Genomic DNA, 23,467 nt, shown 5'->3' with positions numbered 1-23,467 from the left:
GCATAATGACATTCTCTTGGTTTCTACTCCTCAGATGAGAGGATTTTTTGCTTTCTTTGTATTATATTGTTGGTTACTGATTATTTTGGGGTTTTGGTAGAAACAAAATACATGTTTGGTTGTTACCTTGGGCTATAAGAAGTTGTAATGGGCATTTTCTTTTATTATTATTTTATTTTCACAAAGGTTCTAAACATACTCTTCTTCCTCGAACTTATTGAGTGATTTTTACATGAGTTTGCCTTGGAGGTTAGTGGGAGCTGTCAAGTTAAAAAAAATTGATAAAACAACTTGATGGACCCACATGGCATGATGAACTGACCTCACAGGTCAATGGCAATTGTTTCTTCTTATAGGGACAACTCTCACATCACATGCTATGTGAGGGAAAATAATGTTTTTTACAGCATACACTGACTTCTTACTCACTATTACTTCATGTTAGTTATTTTCAAGATAGAATAAGTGTATGTGAACATGGGCATCATCAGTGTTTGCACAAGTTAATGTGAGTATGTGTTCTCATGTGTATTTACTGTATGTGTGGTTACATATATTTGTGTATGCATGACTGCAGTGGTGTGTTTGGTTTTTTATAAGCATGGGTGCATAATGTATGTGTGAATGCACAAGTGTGGTACTTTGCATATCCTTACCCAGGATAGCATGATGTTGCTTGGTGGTTGGCTTTTGAATGGGAGGGAGTTCAAAAAGACCAGAGAGGGTTTTACATTGCTTTCAAGATTGAGCTAACAGGCTAAGGAAAATCAGTTTTCGGCTATAGCATGTCAGTGGACGCAATATATGTATGAAGCTTCATTCACATGACTGCGGCTCTGCACTGGCATTACATGCCAGTTTTCTAAGGAGAAAGTGGGTCTGACCCGACTAGGCAAATGCTATAGGGGACGACCCGCTCCATATATAAGATTTCTGATGAAAAGAGTTGACTTCCATTTAATTTAATGGAAACTTTAGGTTTGCTTTGGTCAGTTGACCCCATGGCACTAAATACAAATGAGAACTTTGACCACCTCTTCCCTACTCAGCCCGCCATCCCACCGCCTTGTCCTTCAGTTGTGAAATCCAATTTATGGAAAGGGCAAATTTTGTTAATATTAGATTACATTTTAAATGAAGGTTAGTGTTGATTAGTGGCTTTCATTGGAACACTGATCTCTTATTACTCTTTCCCTGATGTAGTGAAGGGGGGGGGGGATCCTAGAAAAACATATCAAAGTCAAGAGAAAGGAGAGAAAAAAAGGAAAAGCAGGTGCAGTTCAAAGGAAAAATGTGTGAAGCGAATCAAGTGGCAAATAAAAGCCACGCAGCAGAGTAACATTACACAAACATACACAGGGAACTTGTGACAACACTTAAAGAAAGTCAGAAAAACAAAGTTCAAAATCAGTTTTCAGATACAAGATGGAAATTAAAATGCCATCAAATTATGAAGCATGTTTTCTGAACATTTCAGAACTTTTGGAAAGTCAATATGAATCAGGCTGAATTCAACAATTAGTCTCCTGATCTATGAGTACCTTGTGGTGTTTCATAAAACTACCGTAAAGACAAATAACATTGGCTGTGGCTAATTGCACCCATGAAGTCCACTTATTTATTTTTTAATCTTTACTTTGTAGGTTTAGGATTTGGAGGAATTTTACAGAGAAATGTTAAAGAAACAACAGAAGGTAAATAAATGTAGAGATATTGTAAAAAAACACACACAAAAAACAGGTTTCCTCAGCCTTCCCTTGTGTATTATTTCCAGATGGAGCAATTTCTCCATCTTATTTCATAAAATGTAAACGTTTTTTTTTTTCATTATTGCCACTCGTATGCAGATTAATGCAGAAATGTACCCCTAGGGAGTCAGTTTATCTGCCATAGATTTGAGTTAATGCCTTTTCTCCCACTTATACTCTCTCTCCGTATCACTCTCTCTCTTAGGCTATATGAACGAGAACACGGCTTGTTAAATGTGGAACCATTAGCACAGTCTAGACTGTAGGTCTGTCAAAACCAAAGGGGGAAGAAATACAGCGTGACACCAGCGCTCTCATAGGAAATTGCCATTTTCTTACAACAGGCCCCTCTTAATGGTTGTTTAGTAGATGACACATTGGGCTTTAAAACTATTGCCAGTGGCTAGTGCCACATCTCAACTATGAATGCATGAGAGGCAGACACAAGGAAGGAGAGGGGGAAAAGAAGTTGGGATGCACAGAGCGGGGCATACTCTGAGATTATTTCCTTTGCGGCAGTTTATTCAAAGGCTGGGTCTGTCCGAAGACTGTATCAGGTCACAAAGGCAGTGTGAAATATAAAACAGGCAGGCAGATTTATGTGAAGAGCATATTCCTGACTTCCACAGGCTTCTGAATGGACTTTTCTATTACTATCAGAAAGCTACTGGCTTCAAAGATGCCTTTAAAAGTCATTGCCATGTAAGTTGGGCTCAGTTAAATTGCACGCTTAAGCAAGTTTACTGTCCTCAAAAACATCACAATTTTGATTAATTCTGGCAAAACAATTTCCTGCACTATTGATTTTAGTCACAGTGAAATGTGGAAACCAACAGAGAATGTCTGAAAACAATAACTCTACAGCTTGTCTGCATGTCTCTGTGGGTATTATGAAATAAAAAAACTTAGCTACTACACCAATCATATTTTTATAGGCCCTTTTATATTTATCAAATGTGAAAACGCAAACAAAAGAAGCTTTTTACTGATACTGTGTCAAACATAAATCAGGTTTTTATTTAACATGTCTCACATTTCTTCTCCCTGACTACTCGTTTATATGAAAATCTTTTGGCTTTTTTACCAACTTTTTTCTGCCTAAGCCTACTGTACTGGGTCAGTTTACATGTCTCACTGCTTTCTTGTCGCTATATTGCCTTCTGATTTAATAAACACAGGTTTGTATCCACACCTTTTCAGTCTTCTGAGAGTGACAAGGAAAATAACACAACATTGAAATGAAGCACAAGCTGCAGTTTTTAAGCCTGACTTAATAAAGATGGCAAAAAAAGAGATGAAAACATAATTGCCATCAAGCACGACCAGACACTAGCAAAAGCAATCCCACCAGGCAGTTCAAGCATTAGAAGACGCCCCCTGAGAGCAAAAAACATATTGACCACCAATCAAGCTTAACCAGCCAAGATCAAAAGGTCAAAAATCGAATGGAAGAACAAAAATAAAATCGCAAGTTGCTGCGTTTGTGTTTGTTCCTGTTTGATTGCCATGTACAGTGTAAAACAGCTCTTCCAGCCACACACAACCACAACACTAAGGTTACAAATGTTCATATAATGTGTTTCTTCAATATACTATACCTCTTAAACTATTGGTTTTCTCTGTGTGGCTTCTGGTAGTTGCACCCGTAAGGACCACTTGCAGGCTGTGATAAATAACAGTTTAAGTGTTCTCATATATTTTGTGTTTCTCAAAGGACTTCCTCTCTGTGTCATAACTGCAGGATGGCCATTATCTGGCAGCTAAAACGCAATGTGTCTTTTAATGTCTGGGGTATTTCCTGTTGAACATGTTGTGGTTAGAATAGGTGGCTATTCTAGATCTTCCTTAAGGGATCAATACACTTTACCTTATTACTGACATAAATCAAGGCAAAGACATGTGTGGTTAATGAGATGCCACAGGATAGCAAGATAAGCAGAACAATGCACAGGAGGCACAAGATGATTACAATATGACTATTACTAAGAACTGGGATGTTTTAAAGCATTACATATCATAAAAGCAGACTTCTTTTTCATCAGAAAATGCTGTACTCTGTGAGACTTGAGATTACTTTACTTCATGTTACCAATATAAAGAGTATACCGCTCATTTGTACTTGTCTTTCCCCCGATTATGATTCACAATGAGTATAGCCTTGACACATAAGCCAACAAAGACAAAGACTTACTGTCCACTTGGATGACATCACAACAGGCTCGCACATCAACCGTTCCCTTTCCATTACAATTGATCCAACCCACTGCTGATAAGGAATATGAGGTACAGTATTTTGCAAAGCTCCGTGATTGATTCGTCAAACTTAACGTAGTATAAATATATCTTCTAGTTTTCTCTTCTGCTTTAATTACCATATGAAACAGAAGTCAGCAGGGATTAGAAATGAACTCTATAAATCAAAGCAAGACTAAATGGGAGAGACGTCGTGATGAGATGAGGCTCTGCTTTGACATTTAGTGACTTTAGATGAATGGTTTTCATCACAAGGAATTACATATCTTGTAATAAACAAAGCAAACACCGCATGATGTCAATTAAGTACAGCATCCTATACTTTAGTGTAGAAAGGATTGATAGTATGATTAGACAGCCCTGCATCAGTTAAAACGGTTGCAAATTCCATTTGGTCTTCCTTGTAACCAGAACTCACAATCAAAAAAGTAAAAACACTTTTAAGCTTTTCACCCGTAATGACCCCCTGTTTGTATTTACCACTTAAGCTGACTGAAACCAAGTGCTGCAAGCAGAGAATCTGTTATACGTCATTTTGACAGTTTAAATCAAATTTTCGAACGGATAAAAAAAAAAGTGAAGGATTGCAAGTAAGGAAGGTAAGTGGGTTTGTGTACATGTGTGCGTGTGAGTGTGTAGTTTATTTGGTTATTGACGTCAATGAAAATGTGCTCAGGGCAACAGAGGCTCTCCCTTAAAAGAACATGCAGCAAGAGACTAAAGACAAATTCAACTGCTCTGAAACTAAAGTAGGAGATCAGACCTCCCCCCCCCCACCGCACCCCCCCACCCAAACACACACATACAATTCAATAGGAATTTGTCTCTATTCTTTAGAAATGTTTGTGTGTATTTGTGGTAATGTATTTGTATTACTACATGTGGCGCTTGATGGCCGGGTCACTGGCTTTCTATCTTTTGAGAGGACTGAATGAGAGACACAGGTAAACACACACACACACACACACACACACACACACACACACACACACACACACACACACACACACACACACACACACACACACACACACACACACACACACACACACACACACACACACACACACACACACACACACACACACACACACACACACACACACACACACACACACACACACACACACACACACACACACACACACACACACACACACACACACACACACACACACACACAGGTTGGGCACCTGGGAAATTATGCCTGGTGCTGCCGCTGCCTCAAGCATGAAATTGAAACCGTCCGACAATGCAACTCACTGGATCCTTCCCGTTCATATTCCAAAATAATTAACTAGCACAACCTCCTGCCTCCATATTATAATCCGCTGACCTGCCTATTGTCTCGGCAACATGGACAAGGAACAGACCACCCCAGTGGACGGAGCAGGTGGAACTGATGACAATAGGGAAAGAGCGATGAAATGTAAGGGAGTTACAGGTTTCAAGTTTGGTTGTCAAAAAATGGCTTGATTCACAGTGGTGTTACTTTAAAATGTCTCACTTTGTCATATTGGCCATTTTAGCATAACATTTTTTTTTATGATTAACACCCATGGTTTCCTCCTCCCCATTTAAATATTCTAAGAGGCTCAACAATACAAGACAAGCAGCAGTTTTTAATAAACATTTTTTAATTACCACGTGGAAAAGAAATCGAAGATGTTGGTAATGATTCAATATGAGCTCCATAAATTGAGGCTACACAAAGTGGGAGAAGAGTCCTGCTGTGATGAGAGGCTATGCTTTGCCAGTTAGTCTTCAGATGAATGGCTTCCATCAGTTAAAATGAAATAAGCAGCAAAGTTTGCAGTTTTAATGCCCTATGGTGTTTGGGGAGTTGGTAAAGAAAACTGTTCAGACGACCAGCAAGAACTCCTACACACTTATTAGTATGTATTAAGATGTAACGTTATTCATTTGACTCTGCTTACACAAATACAATATTTCTTTAATAAGGTAATGACTAAAGTGCTCAAATGAAAATCTGACTTGTTTTATGTCATAAAAGAAGTGAAGTGTTTTATCTCAAAATGCTCTACCGTGTGAAACTTGAGATTACTTCAATTCTAAAGTTATTACATTCAGCAGTTCTATTTGTCTTCCCCCCCATTATGTTTTACAATGAGTTTGAAGGCTTCTTGGAGCAGCCTTTATCAGCATGCGTCAGAGTATGAAACATGCCAGAGTAAACGTGTTATGATGAGATTCCTTACATTGATGATACAAGACTTTTGTGTTATGAATATAAAACATCCTCCAAAATCAAACAAAGCTTAAGCACTCTTTTCTCGGACTTGTGGGATATTGTCACATGTTGGTCCAATATGTGGCTCGGTTTTCAATAACCTTTATCTACACAGAGACACTTGGGTGACTAAAAGAGAGCTTTTGAATCCCTGGTGTGTAGATATGCAGCAGCAGAGCGAAAAGAGTGTGCGCACATAGAGATAGAGTTTAAACAACGCCTGAGAGTCTAGGCAGCTCCTCTAATCAGCACTGATTGTCAACTGGCCAATCTCTCTGATGCCACTCAGAGTAAATGGATGCTGACTTTATAATGTCTAGAACCCAGAAAATCAGAGCTTTTGGGGTCTGGCACAGGAATTATGAAGATGGGCATACACGGCATAGAACATTATGTAAATGCAGTTGATGTGCAAAAACATACAGATTATCCGATGAAAGTCCGTAATGAGTCTTTTTTTTGTTCTTTAACATCAGGTACAACTCTCTGAATCACTAACAAGCACAAGATTCATTAAGATCAGGATGTAAGTTGTTTATGTGAGCAAAACCAGCCTTTTTTTTGTGCTCAACCTCACAATTTTTTTAAGTATCTCACATGGAGTTAGAAATAGCAATGTGTGTAGTGTACATGTTAGTGTGGGTATGTGAATGTTTTTAAAGATATTTCATTCAAAATGTACCATTATTTCACACAATTTGGAACCAAAAAAAAAAAGGTGTTGCAATTACACATTATCCAAGCTTAGAGTTCTTTTGTTTTGAGGCTATTTCAGGTTTGACAAAAATGAATCAGCTAAACCACATCAAATCCATAGATGTGGGGTGGTGATGTCTGCACGGCGATGTCTGCACTTAAGTTCTGTGCAGAGCAGTGTGTTCCGACATGCACATTCTTACATGCATCACCTGATTGAGTATTTTCCCCAGAATCCCCTCTAGGCCCAGTTTAATTTCCAGATGTGTGATTACATAAAACTCCTGAGGATCCTGTGTGTCTGTGTCTGTGTGTGCGTGTGCGTGCGTGTGCATGTGCATGTGCATGTGCGTGTGCGTGTATGTGGTTTTGGAGGCATCATTGGAGTTCCGTAGTTAATCAGCAGTCTACTAGAGGTCTTAGGGATCAGCCCATTGATTGCCTCCCAGGGAAATCAATTCAACCAAAGTCATTACTTCAACTGAATTCAGTTTAAAAAGTGGACGACATACAGCAGGGGAGACCAAGAGAACGGTGAACAGGATGTGATACATGACGCTAGGCTTTTGGAGAGAGATTCAATAGAGGGTGAAAGGACGTGTCAAGTATCTATGGGAGTTTATGGGCTGACATGTGACACTGCTTCATTATCAAAACACCAAAGGTGGGAATATATCTTGGAAGAGGCTTGTTGTAGAGTCAAAGGTATGCTCAGGCTTACTAAAGATGAATTGGAGGTTGTTGGTAGCCCAAACAACTTACTAGTACACTATATTTTAGTTTGGTAAACCATCCGTCAACAATGACTTACGTAAAACTTTGTGAGCAGAGATTTATTTTCAACATTTATAGGTACATATTTAGGTACTTACAACTTCAACTGTACTTCATCGTGAAACATCCTATTTTAAGATTACACAACTCAATTTGTTAAAATACGTTTTACTAACACACATACACTATTTTGTATGAAAAGTACGCACACATTCTGCTGTATGCCAACAACCATAGGCAGCTTTGAGGATCAATGTAGCAGAGAAAGTTAGAGAACTCACAGCATCTGACCTTGATTAGATATAATGAGATTTAACCAGAAGTCCACTAATCTGATGATTTACATATTCACCATGTGATGAATACTTAATACAAGCATCGATCATAGCTATAAAGACATACTTGCGCGGATGCACACTCATACCCTTTATAGACATGTACATATATACGCCCCACTTACAAGTCCTTGACCTATCCGAATCTGACTCTCATTACTTCCAGAATCTTCAAAGGGCTCTTTGATCACCTCTTCGAAAATCATCTTAATAAAAATTGCAAATGGAGCTGGCCTGTAGATACAGCCATATGGAAAGTTTTGTGATAAGACAGAAGGGGAAAGACTGACCTCTACAACACTTCTGCTCTGTTCTGTGACTTATCTTGGAGGAAACACTGGTTATATGGGACATTCATCCCTGTGAAATCACAGGACATTTTACTTTATGTCTGGATTATTCTCCTGCCTCAAGAGCTGACTGGATTCAAAAGTGATGATTGTTTGAGGTTTTAACAAAGCACCAGCAAAATGTGGGCTGGCTTTACATTGAACTCCTGGCAACCTCCCACCCACTTGACACGTCCCAACCTATCGTCCGCAATATACAGTCACAAGCTGAATCCCCTCGAGCAGCTCTGTCTGTATATTCAGCAGGATGTTTGCTGGAGGGACTTAGAGTAAAGTTGTAATATTATTCATATAATGTCACTGTTCTAGTGGTAAACACTGAGAAAACAAGTGTTTCAGAAACAATACTTGAGGTGGTTTTGAACTTAATATGAGGTTTAATCACGGCAGTGTTTAGATGAGTATCTTCTCCCTGTAGAACACTTTCACAGAGAGAGAGAGCTGCATGCAGCTCCAAAGGGGCGTGGCCAGCTTCAGCTCAGCTTAAATTTAAAGCAACAGTCACAGCTTCAGCACTTCAGGAACAGGGCTGAAATATAGGGGCATGAGGCATGGCTACAATGGATGATCTGTTTGGTATTTTGAGCAAAACACTTCACAGACATGTTTTGCATAGATATCAGCCTACAATATATTGCTCAAATATAGATTAATAGGAGACCTTTAAGTCTTCAGCCTTAGGAATTAACAATCATTTAACAAAGCAACAGGACATTGCATTGATTTAAAAACATCTTTTGGAGTATAGTTTTTTAAGCTAATATCACTGTCCAAAATGCACAAAATCATCAATTGATATCACAAAATTCACAGAATCTATCAAAACCATCAGCATCTCCTAAAACCATATTTGAGACAAAACTATGCGTTCACATTTTATTTTCAAGTATTTTCTCGCTCAGTTAAACGCAACTGAAGGCTTCACTCTCCTCAAGTTGTTGGTATCGTATCAAAACCCTTTCACCACGAAGTCTAAGCGTGAATATACAAAGTACAGAGTCAAGTTTAAGATCTCAGGTGGGCTTTCATGAAAAGACTTGTGTCAGAATAACAATAATCTAACAGCTACTTTTACATCTTTTACACAATGCAAAAAAAGCTTCATGCACTATGAAACTACTATGTAATATACAGGGATTATTTCTCTTTTGGAATCAAGAATGAACAATAATATCTACACCTTCCCTTCTCTTTGGCTAATTTCGAAAGTAGCAAACATCTTGTCAACTCTCCTGCCCTATGAGGCCTTGATGAATCATATGGATGTTCTGCACCTCAGCGGTGCAGTGTAACCAATAAAAAATAAAGCAACTGAAATCAATTTTCTGAAGCATTGTGTAAAAAGAGAAGGTTGGTACAGTGGCTGGAGAGGACAAAATGTGGAACACTGAGACCGAGCAACCTTGGGAGTGCTTTATGCTAAAGGAAATGTGTGAGTGCGTGAAGGTGTTTGTGCAGGTCAACTAGCTTAAACACAAAAGACATGAGACAAAAGAGTGGAGATACATCATGCTGACGTGTGGACAGGTTTTTTGAAAATGTGTGTATTATTGACCTCTGTCATTTACAACATTCATAGGGAACATACATAATAACTGGTAAAACCTTCTACTCTAGTCCAATGTGCGTCCTGTCCTGACTCACGTCCTGAAAGTTTGTCTGTATTTGAGTTTGTCTACTTACTGCAGATTGCATCAGCCTCGTCCGAACCGTCTGCACATTCAGGTTCTCCATCACAGCGCCACCTAGCAGGGACGCACTGTCCGTTCTTACAGGCAAAGTCTGTGGTCGCACATGTCTTCTTTGCTGTGGAAACAAAAAGATAAAAAACAACATTACTCTATAAATCAAAGGAAGGTAAAGGAGAAAAGGTTTCTTCTTTTTTTTCTTATGGTCATTACATGAAGAAAATGTGTTCAATAATTAAGCAGTGAGGAAACGCGTCAAAACGTTTGACAATCCACTTAAAAAGTCAACAAGGCCAAGCAATTAAAACTTAACTTGGAGTCAAGAGTAATTCCACCAACCATGTTCAAACCAATTTTGGTGTCCTACTTTTTGTTTAACCATCAGTGTGTTCAAGAGCAACTTGTAACAGGAGACAAGAGGGAACAAGAGGTGTTTCTTTAGCCAGCCTTTGTTAGTCTAGGACAAATAAGTGGATCTCAGTTGTTAATTCAGACGAGACTTTGCATGTTTCTTAGCCAGACTGAGCCACCTACTTAGGGTCATGAAGGTGTACTAACTTTTTTTGAAAAACATCTCACACTAATGAAAAGGCTTCGGTTGTCCTGCTGAATCCAATCTGATGTTTTTTAAATATTTCAATAAAATAAGGATCAGACCTGTAGGTTAGATACATCATAAGTAATTAAATGCATTTTTGAAATATGACTTATAAGGAATTAAATTTCATAAAAAGGGTGTGGATATAACTACATATAATAAATTATATTTAGCGCTTTTCAAGAACTAAAAGACACTTTACAGTATGAACATATATTTGACAACTGGGAACAAATTCATAGAGTTATCTAATGATCAAATCCAGCTAAAGAGCTTTCAGGTTGATGCTCTGTTGAGTTTTAAATCTGAGCAGTTTGTGTATGACCACTGCACTGACAGCTTTAGTAGTGTGCACAATTGTGTTGGATATAGGGTGCAGTGACTAACCATGTCACATGTGATCAGAGCATCACCCCTCTAGTTGCCTGCCTGAACTGTCAGAGGATTTGCTCCATTCCGTCTACATTCGGGGTCTGACCCATTCTTTGGTGAACCAACTCTGGTTTTGTATATCAGCTTCCCTAATAGCCTTTGGACTCCAAAGGTTTTGTGCAGTCCCTTCCCTCAAGCAAGGAGAACATTTAAGCACTTGATTCTGTCACGGGTAGTGGCAAAAAAATCCTTCTCTTTGACAGCAAGAGACATTGAACAAGAGAAAGCACTCGCTTGCCATGTTAGCAATTCTTTGCCATGATGAAATATGCTTTACAAAGAAGGGGCTGACAAGTGGCAAGACAGTAATAACTCTGTGTGTGTGTGTGTGTGTGTGTGTGTGTGTGTGTGTGTGTGTGTGTGTGTGTGTGTGTGTGTGTGTGTGTGTGTGTGTGTATTGTTCCATTTTATTTCATGTGAACCCTAAGTTTGAGCTAGTTGAAAATATATTTTGCTAGAGTGCGAGGCTATAGCAGTGTAATGCATTATAGGGGAAGATACTTATTGGACGTACAGTATCGTAACAAAATAATATTTTGTTGTCAATTACCTGTCATAGTGTCATATCATTTGCTGCAGTGTAAAATTATTTTTGTAAACAGTGATAACAGCACAATTATTTTCTTCATTATATTTGAAATGGCAAACATGGGACAATACATTCAACAACAAAAATACACACTATCATTTTTATTACCAAAACATAACATACTTCTTTAACTAAACCCTCTCTCTATTATTTGGAAAAATGATAAATGTTTGAGTTAATCACCAAATATTCATCCTAAATGAATTGTCCATTCATTACTCTGAAGGCTCCTCAGTAACTAGCAGGTAGTTAAGAGTCATTTAATGAAAGACATGTTTGTTTAAAATCACAAATACTTATTAGTACCAGGTTCAAACTTCTACAACATAATTGGTCAATCCGGAATCTGAAAAGCAAATTGGTGGAAAACTCATGATAAAATGTGCATATGCTTTTCGATACAAATGAAATGAAACTGATGCATTACTATTTAAAGAATTTAGAAGGACAGCTTTAGGACATTGATTTGAACTGCTGAAATACACAAGGAAATGGTCAAATCATGCCCCTGTCTATTATATCAAGTCAATTTACACCTAGCAAAGGGAAAAGCTAACCAGCTTGTTAGCTTGTTGTTTATGTGTGTGGCCTTGGATGTCCTGGTGTGAGGTAAAAGGCAGTGTGATGACTGATGACACAAGTGGGAGCCATAATAATGAGGCTCACACTTCAGAAACTGACATCTCAGCTTCCATGGGGAACAATGCTTTCTTCATGTATACCTAAATTAATTTATATGGGTGACTATGTATGGGGGTTTGAAGGGAAGATAGAGACACAAAGCCATTCACCAGTGCAGAGTATTGAGTCTGAGTAGAGAGACAAAAGGAAAGGTTGGGTGTTAAAACATTAGAAGGATGAAATTGAAGGTGTAGGCCTAGAATATATGAAACGTGTGTCTAGGGAACAAGAGAAGCCAGAGCCAAAGTGAAAAGTAAATAGAAAAAGGGAGAAAACAGGGAATAGGTGTACAGAAACAAAGGACAAGGGGGGCAAGGCGGTTAAGGTGGGGTCTAGTGTAATGGCATCTGTCTTCACAAAGAACTGATAAATCCTTTTCCTTCCTACCAGCATGTTAGCATAAATCCCATTTCTTCCTGTCCACCCTCCCTGTTTTATTTCTATCATTCCCCCAGGAACGCTGCCTTAAGCCTGAGAACAAAGTCAGCTGTAGTCACACGCAGAGCATACAATGGGCTGTATAAATGAAAATACCACTGTAGTCATAACAAAGGAGATATCAAGACACCCACAAATAATGGTTTTCCTTATCATATTTCCCATCCCAAGTCATCATAACACTCCCTGAAAGCAGGTTGTTTAATTGAGTTGGGGATGCAAAGTGGTGCAGGTGAAAGGCCAGCTTCCAACATGTCACACTCTGGAGAATTAATTAACATGCAAATGTAAGCCTATCAATTTCTTACAACGCTTTCCTTAACTTTATATGTTTCTTATCTTGAGGACAAAAGGGAAAATAATACAATTCACCTTGGTCCCTTCTTAGTCCGGGTGCCAGAGGCATTGAGCAACAGCATTTTCCTCTGTGAGCAAATCAAATATGCTTTTAATTAACCTTACTCTCACGCATTTTCAACAGTGGCAGTGGGCAAGGATAAAAAACAGAACAATGTGAGAAACCACTTCAGCAATCTAGAGCTACTGTAAAACAGGTTTTGTAGAAACTATATAATTAGTGTTATTCTTTAATTATGTGTTGATAATAAATAGAACAATTAGATATCATATGTTCAGTATTAAGACTTAACTTTTAAAATGGCATGCCTAATATAACTAAAACAATGTTAGTATTTCAATAAAGCACATTATGGAAAGCTATAATTATCCATCTTGAAGACCGGTAATTACATTTATGAGACCATAGTGATCAGCTGTGTGCAAAGGAATTTTCTCACAGATGGGTTTAATACAGTATGACACTGTAGAAAGATTTCATTCATGTATTCAAATAAAAATGCAAATTCAGCTGCAACAGTCACAGGAACTGGCAGCAGGAATGAAAAAGCAACAACACAACAGAGAGAAAATATGAACAACCAATATGTTAAAGTTCACATTAACCTTACACAGAAATATTACTATAAATGCCGGACAATATGTTGACATTTGCACACTCAAGTTAATACGTATTTGTAAAAAAAATCATCATATGAAAAATAAGATTTTCCCATGCTTCTGAAGAGTTGCTGATGCACACACAAACAGCCGCTTAAATTTACATTCTGACGCACCAGGACCTCATATGAGTGTCATCCATATGGAACAGGCTAAACCTGCCTTATGAGGTGTGAGAGAGAATGTGCGAGAGACAAACACTAGGCAACGCGCACGCGCACGCACACACACACACACACACACACACACACACACACACACACACACACACACACACACACACACACACACACACACACACACACACACACACACACACACACACACACACACACACACACACACACACACACACACACACACACACACACACACACACACACACACACACACACGAAGCGTTATGTTATTTTAGTCCTCTATCCCCAGATGGAAAAGTGATTAATATTTATGTGAAATAGCACACAGACCAGAGGAGCTTTAGATTCCGCACTAGGTGACTTCATCCGCTTTCTCGACTCATCACTAACTTTGTGCACTTTTTAAATTGCACTGTCAGATTTTCACTTCATTCCACTAAGGACTTCCTAGATGTATTATTCAGAGAAATATAGCAACACATGTGCAATGGGATTTATCTCTGCTGAGAATTACTTTGCTGATTAACATAGGATGCTAATGTGTCAGATTAAGCTTAAAGGTAAATATTCAATTACAATCCCTGGGCAGGTTTGTATATAGCATTAACTAAAACACAAGGACAAAGCAGGCACCATTAAAGCATGTTCAGTGTAAAAGGAATTGATTGAATAATCTACAGTTCTGAAGAATCCTCTGCAATTGGTGTTCTGCTAGTGAACAGATTTGTCTTAGTGTATGGTAAACCTAGTGCAGGGAGTAGATGCATGGTGGTGACCATGTTGACATTATGTTTACAGTTAAAGCTGCAACTACTGTCAGTCTTTTTCTATAGATATGGTGTAAACATCTGTGGCTGAAGTCACTAAAGTCATGCTCTGCAAACCCCTATGATCTATGAGTGACCTACTCATGTTTGCATGCACACTCGCACTCACAAACCACATGCATGCAAGCACACACACAACAAGTAAATCTCTGAGGATTCTTCCACACACACCTCCGACGACATGATTAGGATGCGTTTGTTCAACTCAGGAACAGGTGAAGCCCAGCGTCTTCCTTCAAGTCATTCAATTTACACACCTCATTACAAACACACACATACATGCACAGAGTGAAAGAGAAATGTGAAAAGCAACATCCAACAGGACAATAAAAGCTACGGGAACACGGTCACCTCTAATTAGGATTTGTCGACTGCAATCCCTGAAATGTTGATTTGCTCCAATAACAAAGGCAAGGGACATGCAACCTGTGCTGTACTGTGTTTATTTACCAGCATTCAGAGACACTGACACCTTTCAATCTCTCTGATTTCCATTTGGAAAAAATAACAAGGCTGGCATTCGTTGCTCACCAGCCTTTGAATTGGTGGAGTTTTTAAGAATGAGAATTTAATTTCAACAAGTTTATTATAGGATAATTTGGTTTTTCTGAATGGTATTTATTTTGATAGTCAACTATCAGATAGAAAGCAAAGGCCACTTGCTTTTTCAATCAAATAAGGTGTATGCATCAACCCTGAGAAGATCACCTTGTTTCTCTACAAATGTTTTTCTGTTTTCTTCTGAATGAATGATAGGAACCACATACTGTGTGTCTCATGGGGGAAGGGTGGTTGGGAGGGATAGGGAGGGTTGAAAAGGGGTGAGGTGTTAACTGTACAATATTCCTTTGTTAACTCTGTTGATTGAGATGACACCTTGAACTATTCAATAAAAAATTAATTACAAAAAAAAAGGTGTATGTACAGTCAGTATAGTTTGGGCACAAAAAACAAATGGTTGTGTTCCCAGACTAACAGTTTTGGACCACTCAGTTATCATTTCTATTATCTCCCATCACCTTCTATAATCTCCTACCTGCTTATGTATGTATAGAGTAAAGTTATGCCACCTTGGATAGCCACAAGCTATTCAGCTAACAAAAATACATCTAAGGAAAATTAATCTTTGACCATAAAATATTTGTTCACCTCTATCCATTTTTGTATTTGTAATACCTCTGAATTTTGCTTACATCTAAACACAGCTGAATCTACCATAATTTCCGGGCTATAAGCCGCTACTTTTTCCCACGATTTGAACCTCGCGGCTTATACAATGACACGGCTAATTTATGGATTTTTCCCGCTTTCACAAGCTTCATGCCGCCAACATGGGATTTTGAAAAAAAATAGACAAAAACTGAGCACCGTCACATAATGTGACGTAAATCGAGCGTGCTCAAACTTCCCATCATTCTGATTACAGTAGTCATTTTGTGACCCTCATCATGGCAAAGACAAGGAGAAATGCATGTGATGCAGCTTTCAAGTTGAAGGCGATCGATATGGCAGTTGGAAAAGGAAATACCGGTAGGCACCTGCGGCTTATAGACATGTGCGGCTTATTTATGTACAAAATACATATATTTTTTTAATTCAGTGGGTGCAGCTTATATTCAGGTGCGCTTAATAATCCGGAAATTACGGTACTCACCTATCAGGTGAACATCAGAATCATCAAAATATCCCTTTTTTCTATGCAATAAAGACCTCAAATCCAGCTGAACCAAATCTGACTATACTGTATGTCAACCTAAGATTTAGCAAGCGAGGGTTTTGGTTTAACATAACCGTATTTTCCGTATCCATGAAATCTGGAGAAAAACCAACAGAAAATGTGCACTGTGCTACGTTGGACTACTCAGGGATTCCATTACTTTGATTTTGATCAATGGCGTGTTGAGGTATTCACATGTAAAACAAAGGTCTGTTTGAAATAACAAACCAACCAAAAGCAGGTGACAGGGTGTTGGAAATTATTTATGCGTCCCCAACGAATAATAAAAAGCTATTGCTGCATGAAGATTGCCTGTGTGAAGAATGGATTTAGTTTAGCTTCAGTTAACAAGTTAACTTGCTCATTAATCTTTTTCTTTTTTTTGGGAGCCAAACACACCTTTCTCAAAGCACCACAGGCCAAGACCAAAGAAAGAAAGAGTAAAATATCACATCATGTATCTGGATATAAACACGTCTAAGAAGAACCCAGGAAGGAGCAAGCTAATACAAGTGAGCAAAGGGAGAACAATGAGGAGGGAAAGAACAGAGAGCTACAAAGAACAGATAAAGAGTAAGTGTTTAAGAAAGAGAAGAGGAAATAGATGGTTCTCCACATTGTTGTGATCGGCTAAAGAGCTAAAGAACTAGCCTGTCAGTAGACAGAAAGAGGCCGTTAATCAGCAGGCATAGCTGAAACCACAACTGTGAGAGAGCGGAGAATACTCCGTTAATCTTATGTGTGTCAGAGTATGTGTGAGCTCGAGACATAGGGAGGGATGGAGTAAAGTAGACAGGTATAACATTGGTCTTTCGAAGAGATTAAAGGCCTGTCCAGTTTACCAATAACCAGTAGAAGACAGAGAGATATTGTGGGGAAAGGATCAGAATATATCAAGATCACAGTGCTGCGAAAGAAAGTATTGAAGAACAAAATGATATTTTAACTTTTGTTAATATTCTAGCAACTTGAATACCTACTACAGTAGTCAACCAACAATGACGTCGAATGAATAAATAGTTTAATAAACATCAACATTTAGATATTGAATGATTGAAAATGACAGGGCAACTCAAATGGCAGCAAAATGTTTTTAACTGCAAATAAAGTTTCCTAATCTCTTGAGAACCAAACTATTGTGACTAACTTGAATAGAATTTGGATTCCACATAAACTGGCATCAGAGTGGAATGAATAAATACTGTTTGTGGAACATTAATTAAAGTGTAGGAGAAATATCCATTAAAGGGCCTTTGCAGCTGCAATTGAATGCATGTGCGCACGGATGTGTGAGGGTGTGTATGTGTATGTGTGTGTGTGTGTGTGTGTGTGTGTGTGTGTGTGTGTGTGTGTGTGTGTGTGTGTGTGTGTATACAAGGTGTGAGAGGGAGATGCACCTACTACAAAGGCTGGAGATGTAAAAGGGGCTCATGGACAGTCAATCCAGACAGCTGGCCAGATCAAATACACTATATACTCTGCACCTCACAGCACATCAAATACCACCTACCAGTTCAAAACCAGCTTATTACAATTTCATGATCCCCCTCTCTGGACACAGGAGAGTCCAGCCTAAAGGGTAAGACTCGGTCTCCAGATTTTACAGACCTGGGTAAAAGTTGCATCATGCGGTAAAGGAGGATTCACCGCATGCTCAGGGTGGCGAAGATGAAAGGGATGGAGTTGAACTTTAGAAAACTGACATCCTTCTAACTAAAATGTATATTCATTGGGACCTTCAGACCGGCTAAAAGTTAGGCATAAAGTTTTGATGACAATCTGAACTAGCTCTACTTTGTTTTTAAAGGAGTTTGTTGAGTTTCGTCCTCGAGAAGAAATGCAAACAGACAATTGAAAAAAATGCTGGTTTTATCCATAAAGCATATTCACAATTGGTGGTAAACTGAAAACCAACTTTACTATTAATATATACAGAATACTTATATATGTATACTGTATGCAAAACACTTCCCATATCACAAATGCTATGATTGTTCTTGACTTGTTCTTACTGTTTTCTAGTATTTTTTTTATCCCCACTTTTTGCTCTGTACCTTATGCTTACCTTACAGTAATCTTAGAAATACTGTTATGATTTGATTCAGATTCCTTAAACAACAAAATATAGCTTGGATGAAACAATAAACTAACACATTATTGCTGTTATCTATCTTTTAATGTTGCTCATTGCTTCACATTTAGCTATACAATGTGCATCTATACATCAAAATGTGTTATGATAGTATAGTCAGCCTAACCATTTTGAAAATCCAAGTGTACAGGGAAGTATTTGTCTCCTCTCTGTCAATTTTATTGGACATTATCCACTGTCGGAACTACCCCATCTTCCTCTGAGACCAATAAAGTCTTCTATGACAATGAACACTTTCACTCTCCATCCACTTAAAGAAATCTTTGGCAAGCAGGTGTCATACTGCTTTAAGGTAATAAATAGCTTCCAAACCTTTTACTTTGCCTAGTTCAGCTTTGTGAACAAATTCTGCATTGGTTAAACACATCACGCAGCAGCAGCAATATTAAGAGATTTACAACTGACCGACTTCTAAATGGAATTAAATGACATCAAGGCAACTTATGATTGTTCGTGGAAGTAATGTTTGCCAGCTCCTACTCACATAGTGCTTCAGAGAGGTTCATCTTTTTGTGAGCGTGTGCGCTTATGAATCTGTTTATACCTCTGCAAATGTTTACTGCTTTTGAGAAAACAAATTGAACTACTTTCTGCCTTCTAAGTTTCAGTGAAATGTGAAGAGCCTTTGTATGACTATATATCTGTGATGGAGGGTTAACATTGAAAGAGAGCTGATGATAGAGACTGTGCTGCTGAATAATGCTATACGTTTACATTTGTATTACTTTTGAGATACAGTGAATACGACATGATAAAGTTAAACAAGCAAACAAATACAGGAGTCAGAACAGGAAACACAATTTAACAATCCTGTTCATCCTGCAACCGGACCTCTTTGCTCAGGGTGGAAAGAATATTTAATGGCACGCCCTCTGACTCAACCATGTTTGCTTTACACCTTTTTCTAATATTAGACTTCTCAAATGACCGCTAAACTTCTGTTTGTCATATTGTGCTTTTCCATCATTAGTGACCTGTTTGACATACAGATCCAATAGGTCTGAGATGCATCAATATCAAACAAGCATTATCCTGTTTTAAGAGATGGAGCAGAGAACATGATTTACAGATATTTAGATTGTGATGCAAACATTTGAGTGTAGCTGATACCTCATTAATCTTGCAGTTCTTGCTATTACCAATGACACAGGGCAGTTATTGTTTTTCAAGAATATTTCTGGATGGCTTAAGGGGAAAGTCACTATGTGCATGTTCCTTATGGCTCTGTGTTGTTCTCAGATCCATGGATTTTAACTCCCAGAACGACGGCGTCTGAATCAGCAGCATACCAAAGCCTAAAACCTCCCAAATCCAGACACATCATGGGTCCCCGATCCCTGTTCCCCCTTACATAAGCAGGGCATTACAGCTCAGCTCAGCAAAGCAGCTTAGAAATGGCAAGCAAGCATAGAAACAGAAAAAAGATAAGAAGAGATACATATGAAGATACAGGGCCAAGGTGATGATCAAAGACAAAATCAGAAGCAAATGGGAAGAAATTGCTTGTCAGGAGATGAAAAGTATCAGCCTCTCTATGTATTCCTTTTCATGTTATAGCTCTCTTTACACATAATATATTTCTTAATGCCTCCCAGTCTTTCTTTTCTTTTTCCCAATTTAGTGTGAATCCTTTATTTTTTCAAGCAAAAAAAACGTTTTCATTCCTTTCACTGAAACCCTGTTATTGTTAGAGCTTACAGTCCACTAGAATAACACTCACTTAAGACATATACCACTGTATCAAAATAAATGTTCTCGCCCTTCTTTTTTCTTGCCCTCCTAACATTTATTTTTTTTGGGTGTCGTGTGCCCGGAAGGCTCTTAGCTAGCTCTTGAGACAAACAAACGTGAGTGTGTTTGTTGTTCTGAGGGTGAGTGGATATCTCGTCAGAGATCAGAGAGCACTTGCTTTGTACGCCGCGCTGTGTTAGCTTCAGAGACTGCTAATTAAGTAGCAGCACAAAAGGGACCATTGTGGGAGCAAATGGCAAGGAGGAAACAAACAGGGCCAGGCCTGATTTGATTTTACAACATGACGCCTATACTGTATCAGTCCTTCAACTGATGACGTCACACAGTGGGCAGGTAGTCCCATCGTACCTAGAAAATCAGAACTTTGTAAAAAAATTGGGAAAATGGGGAATGTGAAGTAAGGAGGTTTCTAGAAAATGGTTTTAAGAACTGGTAATAAGTATAGGTTAATAGAAACACTTATAATTTATTTGACTAACAATATATAAAAGAGGTTGCAAAAGGTACATTTTATGCACGTGTCCTTTGGTGTGTGTGTGTGAGGGTATTATGGAGACTATACAAATCCCCCTAACAGGCCATCTGGGTGACTTCCGGCTCTCAGACTTGACCTGCATTGATTTATTTAACACTCAGACACTGATACCAGCCCTGACACACACACACACACACACACACACACACACACACACACACACACACACACACACACACACACACACACACACACACAACACACACACACACACACACACACACACACACACACACACACACACACACACACACACACACACACACACACACACACACACACACACACACACACACACACACACACACACACACACACACACACACACACACACACACACTAAATGTCCCATTGGGGCCATAAAACCTGTGTGATGCATGGGGGAAGGGGACATAGTATACTACATAAAACCTCAGTTAGTCCAACCCTTTTGTGGCTAGCCAGACACACTCATACAATTATGTTTATGTGTGTGTGTGTGTGTGTGTGTGTGTGTGTGTGTGTGTGTGTGTGTGTGTGTGTGTGTGTGTGTGTGAATGAACATGTTTTTGAAAACACAGCATGAAGGGAAGTAGATATTGAATCCAGCTTTGGAAACCTACAAATGTGTATAGACATGCTGAATAACAGCCTATATCCAAAAATGGTAAATCCATTTATCAGATATTTTTGTCTACACATAATTGCTAAATGATTATTAATCCTGATAATCATGGCATTTTAATTGTCAATAAGAAACCAGTTGCAAACGCATATTCAAAACCCAAATTACTGTACTTGGCAGCAGCACATAAGTGGCAACATAAAAATTGATAAACACTGTTCTGTAATTACTCTTCTAGCGAGTGACTGACAAGCGGGTTTGAGCAGCCCCATCCACAAACAAAAAGAAAAAAGCTTTTCACAAGCAAACATCGTTCCCGCTGGCTATATGAATTGACGCTCACTGTGAGCCTTGTAATTCTCTTCCAGCCGCCGTGCACTTCCACCATCGCCATTCATGTCCCACGCTGCACACATGCAGCGTGCTGCTGGTTGGTCCACATAACAAATTACTACTGGGCTTATTATCAAAAATCAGCACTCGCCAGAGGGAGTGGTTGAGGGGAAGGGGGAGAGAGGGGTGCGTTAGGGATTCCAACAAAGACTGCCGAGCATCCGCGAACAAAAGAGAGGGACACATTTATCCGGCTGCTGACAAGCTAAAAGAATTCATTTCAATTACAAATGGCTGCCGCTCAGAAGCAACAAAGGGCCCCACAAAGGTCACCAGTTAGAGCATGTGTGCGTCTTTGTGAATTCACTTGTATGGCGCTGTACATTATTGTGCATGCTTATTTTTTTGTTTTTCTGGTTTAAGAAGAATAAACAGAATGAAGCTAATATTTGCTGTTGAGACAAATAAAAGAAAAATATCAACCTGCTGCTTTGCATTGCTCAGAGCTTACAGAGGCAATGGCGGAATGTGATTATTTTTTGTGACACAACGACCCCGCCTCTTTCCGTGTTCAGCTGCGCTCTCAGCAAAATATAACGCTGTACACAGCCTCCGATCTTTTGTCTCTCCTGCCGAGATCATTTGTTCTACCTTCCTTATCTCTCCTTTCCTCCACCCTTCCCCTTCTGCCTCCATCACATGCTCCCTCGCTCCCACCTTCCCTCCCTTCCTAAGGCCGCCCCTTTCCCCTTTGGCAAACAGCCAGTTGTCCCTTCCTTTGTCTGCTATGTTGGTGATAGATGATTAAAACAATTATTTAAAAAACATATATTTGACACAAGCCTGAATTCAGAGTGAATAAAATCCCACTGGGAGAAGCCTCAGTGTGACTAAAACATTTCAATTTGAGGCTGTAATATAGTGACAGATACATGTCATTATTCAGTATGTCAGTCTGTATGTCTGTAGACATGTGTTGAAAATAGCGATAGATGACATGTCTTACAGGACGAGAGTCAACAATTGAATTGGTGTGGGCACATTTATTTAAATGTATCTATTTATCTCATTTGCACCTCTCCAGTATGACAATTGACCCTAAACTATAAGCAATGTGTTCACCACTTGATAAAAAAGAGATTAAAAACTCAAGATCCTTACTTGCGTTGAGTTCAGTTGATGTCAATCCGGCTTAAACAATCGCAAAAACTCAAGGCAATAGAGAGTAAACAACAAAAATGCACACTGTTTTTTAGGTTGGTTTAAACCTGTCAATGTGTCAAATGGACTATAATAATATGAGGATAATGATAACTTGTCTTATGCCCAAAATCAGCAAGGCTAGAGGTCTCTTTTGAGCCAGCTATTTAGATTTTTACAGTTTTCAAAAAATGAACTGATGGGGTGAACACAATGTCCTTACTTTAGATTCTGCTTCATCAGTATGAGCATCACCACACCTGCATTCTGTCAATCCCCAGATACCATCATAAAGAAATGAAGGAAATAATCACTAGGAAGCATCTTCCACAAACACCTTAGTCCAAATGTCTGCTA

At 38.8% G+C, this 23,467-nt stretch overlaps 1 protein-coding gene across 1 annotated transcript in view; it reads right to left on the bottom strand.

Moving 5' to 3' along the window:
• Nucleotides 1–23,467, bottom strand: part of lrp8 (low density lipoprotein receptor-related protein 8, apolipoprotein e receptor) — a 148,384-nt gene that overhangs the window by 67,189 nt on the left and 57,728 nt on the right. Inside the window, 1 exon segment of the mRNA XM_063891900.1 lies at nt 10,091–10,213. Coding sequence (XP_063747970.1) covers nt 10,091–10,213 — 123 coding nt within the window.

Source organism: Eleginops maclovinus, chromosome 9 (genome assembly GCF_036324505.1).
Source record: "Eleginops maclovinus isolate JMC-PN-2008 ecotype Puerto Natales chromosome 9, JC_Emac_rtc_rv5, whole genome shotgun sequence".
Classification (NCBI taxonomy): Eukaryota; Metazoa; Chordata; class Actinopteri; order Perciformes; family Eleginopidae; genus Eleginops; species Eleginops maclovinus.
Note: the sequence above shows the minus strand (reverse complement) of the source record. Positions and strands in the feature narration are given on the sequence as shown.